Source organism: Pteropus medius, unplaced genomic scaffold (assembly GCF_902729225.1).
Source record: "Pteropus medius unplaced genomic scaffold, Ma_sr-lr_union100, whole genome shotgun sequence".
In the NCBI taxonomy this organism is placed as follows: Eukaryota; Metazoa; Chordata; class Mammalia; order Chiroptera; family Pteropodidae; genus Pteropus; species Pteropus medius.
Window position 1 is genome coordinate 8,616,851 of NW_024349798.1, and position 12,120 is coordinate 8,628,970.

Consider the following 12,120-nt stretch of genomic DNA (forward strand, 5'->3'; position numbering starts at 1 on the left):
CTTGGTTAGCAATTATTTATTAGCTACAAATACACAGAAAGATGGTGGCAAAGCCCTTCCTGCAGGCCCCCACAAGGAGCTCGGTCCCCTGTGGGCCCTGCAGAGGCCGGTCCCTTTGCCCGTACCTGGCCACGCCTTTGAGACTTCCGTGGCATTAGCTCCCCTCACCTCTGTGGCTAGCCCTCTTCCCCGTTTCACGTTCAGAGTGCCCTCTGCAGCATCCATCACAGCTGCCATTTCACATTTAGGCACGTGACTTTGTGACGGTGTGCCCCACCCCCGTAGGCTCTCCGAGGCAGGTACGGCGGGGGTGGAGGGCGAGTACTCGCTCTCTCTGCTCCCTGGGCCTTGGCATAGTGCTTGGGGCACAGTAAGCATTCCAACGGCAGAGGCATCGTTCCTTGCACCTTGCCAAAATGAGCACGTTAGGGCACATTTTCTCTCTGGTTCTCCGTGTCACAAATGTGGCATGTCAGAGTCCGCAAGGGATTTTCCAGGGCCACCTTGGAGGGCAAAGCATGGCGACTACGTCACCCTCCTGCATACACATCAGGGCCCATTCTCGTCTCACTCTGGGAGCTGTTGGTACAAACAGGCTTGACGCGGAGGCACACAGCTGGCCGCAATGCACGAGGCCTTGTCCTGCTGAAGGAAGGGGCCACTTCCCAGCCAGAGCTCCGCCTCCGTCACTGCTGGGCCACACGGCGGGGTCCCCCAGAATAGCCCTCCGGGTCTGGCACAGCTCCTCTCCATTACAGACAGACCTTGTTTTATTGTGCTTCACAGATGTTGCATTTTTTTACAAACTAAAGGCAAGACCCTTCACCAGCAAAAAGGTTACAACTCGCTTTACTGTGACACTCGTTTTGTTTTTAGAGGTATCGCTGGAACCGAGCCAGCGATACCTCTAAGGTATGCCTGTATTTGCACAGGAGCAGATACAGACGGGGTCTCTCTCGACAAATATTTAGAAAAAGGCATTCTTTCCCATATTCAAATATATATTAACATTTGGGTAAATATTAACTTTTGCCATACTGGATCATGTTCTATCTAAACTCTTGCACTGGTCTCCTAAGTCAGGGTCCAATTTTTAAATTTTAATCGCCTTCTCCTCATCCACTGACAACAGCCGCTGATGCTGAATAAACCAAATCAGAAACAAAGGAGACTGCAGGATCCATCCTCCTAATTTGCTTTTGAATTCTCCCTGGAGTTGATAAATAAATTACTCTGTATGACCTTCTGTCACCTTCTCATGCCCAACCTCCCCTTTAAAATACAGACAATATTTACTCAATAGATATTTGTTTGACATCTTCTGGGTGACGAGTCATGTGTCAGGCATAAGCAGGATAGAACAGTGAGTAAGCTTTTTGGGTGCAACTTTCGAGGCAAAATGGACCCCATACACAAATTCCTTTAATATTTGATGAATAGGTCATATTTGACCAAGTGAGGATCAAAAGATAGTGATGCTGGTGTTTACTGCGGTGGGGGAAGGGGCAGGAAATAACTTCACTTCAGGTGGGTCACTGCATAAAGCTCATAGCCATGGTGACATTCAGTTAGAGCTATGATGTCAAGCACATTGCTCATTATTTTGCAGCCCTCATCTCGCCGAATCCTCCCTTGAGGTGGGCCCTTCTTTCCCCATTTTACAGATGAGTCAGTGAAGCTCAGATAGCTTAAGTAATTAGTCCAAAGGCACATAGCTGCTGGTTGGCGAGGCTGAAAGGTGACCCAGATGCCATCGTGGGTCCCATCTAACTTGGCTCTTGGGTGGTGGTCGGCTTTTGGACGAAGGTATTGGGAGAAAAGGCACACAGAACAGCATGTGCAGAGGCATGATGGCATGAAAGAACAAGGCAGAGCTGTTTGATACGCCTGCGTGATCAGCCCCTGCGTGGTTCCAGGCCTGAGCGAAATCCTAGTTGCCCATCCCCCGCCCCCATTGCATCAGCTGTGTTCCGAGTCCTGATGGCAGAGGCCGGCCCTGCCGTCTGACCCCCAACAGACATTTTCTCTTCGTGTTGGAAATGTTGAAAGAGAATTCGAAACACATCTCTCAGGAGGCCCCGCACCTCGGTCTCTGGGATTAGGGCTTCATGCCGCTCCACGAGTGCTCTCGTGAGCTGCTGCCCCTCGGATCAAAGCGCAAACAGCTGGAAGCGACTCCTACCAGCCTCCTTAGCGTGTGACATCCCTGCCACCGTTTTAAGGACGATGGTACTTGGGGTTTCGCCAGTCAGCACTGAAAAGCTCTGAGAAGCGCACTGCAGTGTTCTCCAGCAAGCCAGTGTCAGTGCGTGCGCGCGCGCGCGTGCCTTTGCGTATGAGTGTGTGTGTGTGTCGTGAAGTGTCTTCCCTTGGCTCACTATGCTTGGCTTGCGTGTGGGTCTGCTCTGCTGTTGAAACCTGCTGGCATCCTTTGGTAATCAAAGTTGTGCTTCTGTTAGAACCACAGCTCCATTCAACGGAGGAATTCATTGGTCCTTTGCCAGGATCATAAATCATCTATAAACTCCATGGGGAGACATTAGGGCAAGTTATTAATTACAGCTACCATCCTTTGGAAAACATGCATTCAGAAACACGCGTTTTTATATTTAAGGTCTCCTGCGACCCTCACAGAAGCCTGTGAGGTGTGCAAGCTACACGTGATCCCTCGTTTATGCCTATTTTAATGCTTAGGGACTTTAAGTTAGTTTCCCATAATCACATATCTGTGAGCTTTCTTTCCTAGCTGTTTCACTCAAGGAACATACCAAGAAACTTCTGGAGAATTCTAGGATCTTTTTTCTCTCCCCTTGCGAAGTCCCTGCTCTCTGGGATAACTGTATGGACAGTGACCAGAAAGCTGCTGGGAGTTTCACGTTCATTCCTAATGTGGGGCTTTGCTTCGTCTGGATATAATTTATGCAAATATACGCACAGACGCATGCACATGCACACATATGCACACATGAGCACACACATGTGCAAACACTAATGCATGCATCACATACATTCATGTACACGTGCTTATTCACGTGGGCAGGGTGTACACAGGGACACATGTATGCACACACATGCATGACAAATTACACTAACACACACATATGCATTCACACAAAAAACACACATGTATACACATTTTTGCACACATACACACGTATAATTAGAGATATTCTCCTACATTTACCATGAACAAGTGGCGTAGAGAATTACCAAATATACAGAACTTTTCTGAAATCGTTTGTGTTGTCCAGCTCCCCTAAGGTCATTTGGCTATAACCTAGATTGAAAACGTGACGGTCTGTGCCCCTACCCTTATCGATCATATATTTTAAGCAGTGGATTTCACCCCCTCTCCCAGGGCAGGGAGGGCCATGTGGTTTGACCGAACGCAAACAAGCTCTGACTCTCATATCTGTCTAGGCCACTTACATTAAACCTCAACCCTCTTTGCATTTCTGCGCCCCCCCTCCCGAAAGGGTGGGAAGCCTGGTACCCAGCACACCTCCACGTCCTGATTCGGGGCCAGCACCGAACCCCAGCCTAATTTTCTCGGCCTGATCGACCGCCGTGGTCTCCAACCTCCTTAACCTCCAACTGTCCTCGGTTTCCGTGTTTTGGATCTCGTGACCAGACTAACTTCGCCAGTGCAGGGGTTGGTGTGTCTGCATGGGGAAATGCACTAATATGGACGTTTCTCTTTGTGTGTGCGCCCTTGCAGTGTTGTTTACCAGGATGGATTTTATGGTGCAGACATTTATGTAAGTATCCATTAACGTGCATGCCATCCCTGTTTCTTCCCGGAGTCATTCCTTTTACAAGTTTGCTGGGAAGCTCTCTGCTCGGGGCCATCCGTTTCCTCTTCCGGGTCTGTGGGAAGGAGTCCAGAGAGACGCGCGAGGCAGCAGGCCCTCTGCTCACGGTAGCATCCATCACGTGCCCCTGAGTGAGAGGAATTAACTCCTTGATCAACTTCAGAATAGATGCAAGCACCCCACCACACCCCCCAAAAAGGTGGCGTTTCTCTCATGTCATATTAAGACCCACCCCCGTGCAAAAAGAAACTCTCTCTAAAGTTCTCAGTATGGTCTTCGTATTTTCCGTATAATATTTAAAATAACAGCTGTAGTTACCTGCCGCAGAGGGTTAAAAGATATTTTCATGGCTGATGTTTTCATTGTTTTCTTCGAAATGTATTGAAAAGCCCTAGAAAGATCTCTCTCTCTCTTCCTCTCTCTCTCTCTCAATGATTTCAGCAAGAATCACCTCCTGACAAAATCTATGCCAACTTGAGCTTTAAACCTTTATTTTCTTCAACCCCTTATTTCTCCATTGCCCTAGAACAGTTACTTGACTTAAAGCTGTTGGTTAAATTCGGGATTGTTTGTTAAATGGGACCACTTTGTTAACTTGTTGACTTTTAGAAAAGAATAGGATGTTTCTCATTATAGGGACCATAATCAAATTTACCTCAATTGATCTAGAAATAGTTATTCTCTCGCTTTATGGTATTAGCAGCAATGTTATGAAAATGACTTGGAATAAACACAATTTAAAATAAATGGTCCAGATCGAGGGTATTTTCTAAATCCCATACTTTTTATTACAAGGTGACCTCAAATAAGTTCACTGGGATCATACTTACTGTTTTAAAGAGTAGACAACAAGAAAAATAAAAACATATTTCTAATCGAACTGATGTTATTTACTAGAAAATGGGACACTAGCCATTTACTTTTCTTCCCTTTAAATTTCAAACAATTACAGTTTTGAGACATAGTATTAATCTCCATTGGTGACGAATTTTGTCGGGTTATATTATTACTGCATCAAGTACATTTATGACAATCCGTAGGTTTCCATAAAAAAAATGAACGAACAACCTACGTGTCTTTTATCTACCCAGTGAACAACCAATTTCCTTTTTCGTGCAGCTTTCACGTCCTCTTTTTTCAAACTTTCAGTTTATACCATTTTAACTAGAGAGGCAGGCTAGGGTTGAGCAGTCTGGATCTCATCCATGCTAGATGCCCAGTGAACCCCGACAGCGGTCTGCACGCTCCCCCTGTGTATCCTCTGGGTGGACTGTGCATATAGAGGAACTAAGTTTAAGGATCTTTTATTTTTAATATGGGACATGGAAGGGAGTAGAGAAGGGGCGAAGAAATTAGAAAAAGGAAAGTCCACCCAAAAGAAAACTATCACCATCGACACCCACCCAAAGGAAAATGTGGATGTCACTAAACCTAGTTAAAAAGCAACATGATATGAGCTACCATTTATTAACTGTTCACCTCTCCGTGAAATGACAATCATTGGTTGAGTTATTTGTCAAATGACAACAATGGATCCATTTATTAATTTGTGCTGTCCTATGGAGATTTCAAACTGGCATCTTTTTCTTGCCCCATAGATTTTCGAATAGCAGGAAGTAGCAGTTGCCTGAAAGCTAAAGGTGTGAGATTTCACAAATAAAGAAAATAATAACTGGAGTAATTGACAGAGTATGTTCAGATTGGTTGGGACAAATAAAAATCCCCGAGAACAAGGCCAACAGAGAAAGCAGAGAGACTCAGAAGACAATAAATACACCAACATCCACACAAAGAAGGAACGAGAACTTCCTCTCAGGGAGGAAATCTCAAAAAAGTTCCTTTGTGCTCTCAGTTCTTTTAGGAGCTTTTATTTCCTACCGATTCATCGTACATAGGCAAAGCTCATCGGGCCCAGCAGTACGTCCCCTACAGGTGTCTGGGTGAGTTTAGATGAAGGGCATTACGTCAATAGCATCATGTCCTAAATTTCCTAGTGTGTAGGTTTAGAAAACTGTTCATCTCACCCTTTTCAAGCCACCCAAGTAGCCCCCTCAAAATATATATATCATTTTCCTGCTGTTCATTTTATAAGGACAATAAGATTTTTCAGGGGGCAGTTCCAAATAGGCCATTAGGTGATAGAAAAACCAACTAGAATACGAACTTTGAGTTTTATTGACCCAGTACATGTTTTTGTCTTCTTTCCAAGAAATAGTTCAGACCTTGAAGACCTTTCTTAATGTTGCACTTGGTTTAAGATGCAAACTTCGGAATATTGCTGCTGAGTGGTGCGTGCCTGTGGACTGGCCTGCCACCATCCAGCAGGAAAACAAGGGCTCATGATGGCCTTAAGTTAATTTAAGGGCAAGAAAGAATAGGATGATTTCTTGTACTCTAGAGTGTACGGAGCAGGGTTCATCCTGGCTAGAAGAGTATTATAATCTCGAATGTGCTTTTTTTCAAGCTGCTTCTCCCACCTCCCTTGAGATAATCGATATTTTCTGATGCATGTGCATGTCCTCAGAGCTCCATTTCTTAAAGAAATAATTATTAAACAGGTTCATAGATGAGCGTGTGAGGTTCTGTCTTATTTAAAGGAACTGCCCCTTCAATCTCATTAGAAATAGTGCACAATAAATAGGTTTAAGGCAATTCGAAGAGGACCCGGGACACGTGTTAGACACATCAATCACGTCTAATAGGTTTAAACCAGTTGTTTCTTTTTAATTGTATTAGGCAGAGGAATAAGCTTCTCGCTTAGGTTACGCTTACGAAGTCAAGGGGATTCTACTCTCCAGTTTTTTCTACTTGGTCGTTCTCAGCTCTGGCAGCAGCATATCAGAGCAGCTCAACAGCAAGGTTGCCAGCGCACACGCCAGAGGACGTGCCCTTTTCTGTGCACGCCGCTCTCTCTCACCCCTCCTCTTCGTTGTCCAAGGTCTTTCCATCCCTCCCACCTGATGCGGGAGCCCTGGGGTGTTTCTGATTTGAAAGGCCTGCAGGATTCCTGCTCCAAGTTCCTTCTTAAGCTGTACGGAGAAGAGAGGATGGAGGAGAGAGGGAGAGGCGAGCATAGATGCCCTAAAAGTGCTGGAGTGGGCTCCTTGCTCAAGGAGACTTGTTAGGAGATGCCGTGAGCCAGCAACTAAGGTTCAAAACAACGGAAGCTCCTAAGCAGTGTCGGGCCTGGTTAGTACTTGGATGGGAGACCACCTAGGAAGACCAGGTGCTGTAGGCGTAAAAGAAAAAATGAAAAGTGAATTAGAAAGTCTTAAGTTCCATGGACCTACAGAGCAATCCATTTAATTTAGGGCCGAAGCTGTAGATCTCATGAGGCCAGAATTGATTGGGGAGCTGAAAGTAAGTATTGTTTAACTGAACTTAGCCAAGACACTTATCTTCACCCGCTCTGGGCGATTTCAAAAGATACGGCATTGGATTAAAAGGTAACCTTTGACCATGGAAAGAAGGAATTGATAATAGAGCTATAAAAAATGAATAGATAAACTATCAGTAGCAACTGGGGTAAGACAGTGGAGTTCTGGGCAACGGGAAGAGGGAAGAGGGAAGAGAAGACAGGGGAAGAGAGATGAGGGAGGAGGTGATAGACAAGACAAACATTAACTCATTCCCTTGTGTTCAGAGAGCCCTAAGCTCCCTTAGCAGTCAGTGCAGCCTTCAATCTGCCTAGCATGTACACCTCGACGAGATTCCGGGGCCATTTTTACATCATTCCTAAATTCTGTCATAACAAGTTCTTGGTTGACACCATGGCGAAACACAATTATTTCTGAATTCATGTCACTCTGCCATCCGTGGATCTTAAAACAAAGAGGTGTCCTCATTTCACCCACACTCGAGCTCGGGAGGGAGTGTCAGGAGCTTGGGGAACACAGAAAGCTGCAAAGCGGAAATTCTCCAAGTAATGAAACCCCACATCCTTAATTCCAGAGATCCCGCTTTCGGGGTGAGCCAGCCGAAGGTCGGCATCAGGCTGGTCAGTCACCACGGGGGGAGGCGACGGCCCATCAGGAGGTCAAGCACCCGCCATGTGAGACCAGACGCTCAGCCCTTACGTCCCTCATCATGGCCTCAGAAGGAAGGGGTCTCATCACTTTTATTTTTAGAATAGGAAACTTTTTGTTTTGTTTTTTTTTTTTTTAGAAAAGAAGTGATAAAATTTGTCCAGACATTTTCACTGACACTGGGGTTTGCGCCCTCATAATCTAGCTACAGAGGTCAAGCCCCGAGCCAACAGGATAACCCCGTGGCCCTCGCCGAACAAACTTCGACAAAGACGGGAAAAAGGAAAGGAGGAGGGTGAGAAGTGACAGAGTAATGGGTGGCAGGCCTCTGGGGAGTAAGATCTGTACCTGAACCATTCGAATGAGCAAAGGGAACTGGGAGGAGGGAGAGAGAGAGAGAACTAGAACTTTTAGATTTTAACTTGAAGAGGAAGGTTAAGTGAAACTGAATGGGAAAAGAAAGCCAGACGACATAAGACAATATATATAATATGCACACAGTAAAAAAAAATTAAAAATAGATAACCTCCATGAGGCAGGTCCCTGAATCTCTTTCAGTGTTCACCTGGAGATCTGCCTCGGAACTGGCAATTTTCACTTCAAGCTAGAACCGCCCACCCAGCAGGTTAGCCGCACCCATGAATCACTCCCACGTCCACAGATTGCCTCCCGGTCCATCCCTGGGTTCTATTGAGATCTCGTCAGTTTTAGACTGGAGGGAAGTGATGACACGTTAAGTAGCTTTTCTGGACCCATGCTCTCGCACGCACGTAACACACACACACACACACACACACACACACACACACACACACACTTTTTCTAGTCACATCTACTCAGCACAGCTTCGGTAGCACCGTGTGCTTCAATTCATGAAATACGATTGTGTTCTCTCTGTTGTTAGTCGCAACTAAATTTTAAAAATACAGCTGCTACAGACCTTTTATCTTAACTGCCTCAATGATTAGGCATCCAGGTTAAATGCTCAGGTATTCTAGAGAATTCCAATCATGAGCTCGAGAAAGAAATTCGAAATAGTTAACTCGAACCATCGGACTATGCTTGGAAGGGTAAGAAGCCATGAAAGTATCTTTTTTTTCCCTCCCTTAAAAAGAAACACGGGTTATGACATAAATCCAGCGAGTGCTTATTGATCCCAGCGCCACCTCCTTGATGCCCTCAGTTACAGAGATTTGCAGCTATGATTGGTCAGTAGCTCACTCTCAGGTCTTGAGTGAAGAGAAGCAAACTTGTAAATGAATTGCTCCGGAATTTTTGTCTGACTTATGCATTTTATTTTATTTATTTCATTTTTGCATTGAAAACATTACATTTCTGTTTCCTTATAGAGTAGTGTATCAAGAGCCTGTGTATGGCAATAAATTGCTGCAGGTATGAAATCCGGACTGGTGGAGAAAGTCATCACTCTGGTTGTGGGTTTGCTGTGAAATCCTACTAACAAGACTGTTTTGGGGGAGCGAGGTGTCCTCTAACATAGAAGGAAGAAAGACTTAACTGAATTTTCCAGTTTTGATGTGAATTCTTCTAGAACAGACATGCTCATCCTCCAATGTCTCCTCTTTGCTAGATCTTGAGTATATCCAAATGGGGGTCTGACTTGACTATAAATTTCTTGGCTTAAAATGTATCCGGACTCGATTAATATATGTTCAGTGAAAAAAGAATTCTAGGGTTTCATCGAACCAATTGTCTAAGAAAAATTTGAGTAGGTTCCAAGAGTCAACTGGAATGGTTAAATTAAAAAAAAAAAAAAACCTCATCTGCATCTAGCATTGAGGGCCAGCATAACTAATATATCTTTCCCTGGTGTCATCGTAGCTTCTTATAAATTTATTTCACACCGACTGCTATCGCTTTCAAACCTATTTTTCACTGCCGAAGCAACTCCCGAATGAACAAATTTGCAGGAGGAAAAAGATCTACACATCCATTGGAGTATAGCTGGCTGAGTCTCCAAATTTGGTCTACAGCCAACATTAAAACTGTCAAATAAAATGAAAGGAGAATGTAAAACTAAGGATGAGCAGTGGGAGTTTTATTACATGGGTTTCCTTATAACCGGCAATTATCATTTTTGTTCAGTATTAATTCAATTAAGAAAATACATTTTTTTACTGCGAAAATTAATCAAGTTTTAATAAAGAGTCTACTATGAAAAAAGGGTACTTTGCACCAAAGAGGGAGCAAAATAATTAAAATTCCTGAGCTGAACTTTTATTTTCACATTTCAAGAAAACTTGCCACACTTCGAAAAGAGCCGAATGGATGATGCAGATAAATTAGGGAGTAATGATTTCTATTTAAGTTTTTCATTTTGCAAATGTTCTTATAACTGTTGTTTTTATCAATGAAATGTTGAGTTAATTATATATTCACCAATCCACCTGTTTTGCGATATTCAAGTGGGATCCTTGAATAGTCTCAGAAAGAAGGCCTCTATCTGTGATTCCGCCCATCACCACTTTGCTAACGGGAGACACACACACCCAGTTCCACTTGCCCCCACGTCCCTGCCACACACACGCTTTACCTCTCTTCCTAAGTCAATCACCATTTGGATATTGGAGCTTCGTTTTCCAAAGGTACGCTCTAACGTTGAAATGTAATTTACCTTGACTTTGACATGTGATTGAGATCCGTAACTCTCAACATCGCATTAGGAGTTTTCGCAAACGAAGTAACCAACTAACTCCGTTTTGTTGAACTCAGCATTTCCCGAAGCTCTCTTGGTCATGGAACCTTTCCTTCCCCTGCCGCTGTGGGGATCCCACCAACCACACTTTTGAAAATGCTTTTTTGGAGACTCATTAGAGGTCATTCATTAGTAATTTCCCCCAACGGATCTCGCTAATGAAGGAACAAAGTTTCAGACCAGAAGAGCCGGTATCTTTGATGGCCCCGTCTGGTGACGATGGCTGGGGTGGAAGAGGCAATCCATAATGCCCATTTAAAATTTCTATTTTCTATAAGGTCACATTTAGATTTTGCTGCCTAGCATGTAAAAAAAAATAAAATAAAAAAAGTATGTTTTATGAGCAGGGAGAGTAGAACTGTGTTTTGTTTGTCTCCCCTTTTTCCTTTGGTTTGGAGGTGGGAAAAATCTAACTAACTGTCAAGGATGCATTTTTGTCTTGAGATCTAAGAGGACCAGTTCCAACACGAACACGGGTTGGTGACAGCAAATGGAAGGGAGCATTTCTTTTTCAGACATTACCACAGAACCCTGCAGAAGCTCTGGCTATGCTCAGCGAGCTGCAAAATGTAGAGCAATAAAATTGATTACAGTTACCTGTTAGAAAGGCAAATTAAAGCAATTTGTATTGTTTTGATCATTTTACAGTGTATGCACACAGACACCGAGTTAACACACAACTCTGTTAGTCCCCTGATATGGATTTCATACAGAAGAAAAATAGCAGAGGAAGACAATGCAATGTACAGATATGGAGATATCAGGCTACCTAATCTTTCTCTTTTCTCAATTGTTACACATTTTAGGGATCTCATAGACCGAGACTCCAACAGAGTAGCCACCAGCCCCATGTGGCTATTCACATTTAAATTCAAGTGAACTAAAATGCAATAAATTAAAAATTCAGTTCGTTGTACCAGCCACATTTCAAGCGTTCAGTAGTCGCTTAGGACAAATGGCTACTGTATCAGACAGCACAGATAGACAGTATTTTCATTATCACCAAGAGGTCTGCTGGACAACAGGGAGACCGCTGATCAAGGTCACAGCCTTTCCACTGGCCCTACAGACTTTAGCAAACTACGACTTTGACTCTCGAATGGGAATGCTTGTGAACAAATTCTTTATTAATGAAGATAAGCATCAGGGCGCTGACCACTTGTGCCTGTCCTGCGTGGAAACACACACCAAGGTCTCTAAATGGCTAAGTCTTAGGCACATGTGTAGAAGATGCATCCTTCTCAAAGCTTCAGAGATGAGCACATCTGTTGTGCAGACGGATCCCAGGTGCACAGCAGATCCCGGTCGACCTGGGAGCGAGAGAGGTTCATTTTAGTCACCTTCTATTTGCACTGCTCCCGTTTTTCCCACATATCAAACTTGCTATCTGATTTCATTGACAAAAACTACTGAGGAAGCTGAGTGAGACCTACACAGTTAAACAGAGTTCGCCATTGGGATGTTGCTAGACATCTTTGCTGGGACCAAATTCAATCACCCAATCATGATTTACTGGCATGGTACTCGATGCGAATATCTTGGCAATAACTTTGTTTTCTTTTTTTTCTTC

General features: G+C 44.0%; 1 protein-coding gene across 1 annotated transcript in view; it reads left to right on the forward strand.

Annotated features, from left to right (window-relative positions):
- The window catches only part of RBFOX1 (RNA binding fox-1 homolog 1), a 342,312-nt gene that overhangs the window by 293,441 nt on the left and 36,751 nt on the right, over positions 1-12,120 (forward strand). Inside the window, exon 10 of the mRNA XM_039885290.1 lies at positions 9,187-9,229. Coding sequence (XP_039741224.1) covers positions 9,187-9,229 — 43 coding nt within the window. The remainder of the gene's footprint in view (positions 1-9,186; positions 9,230-12,120) is intronic.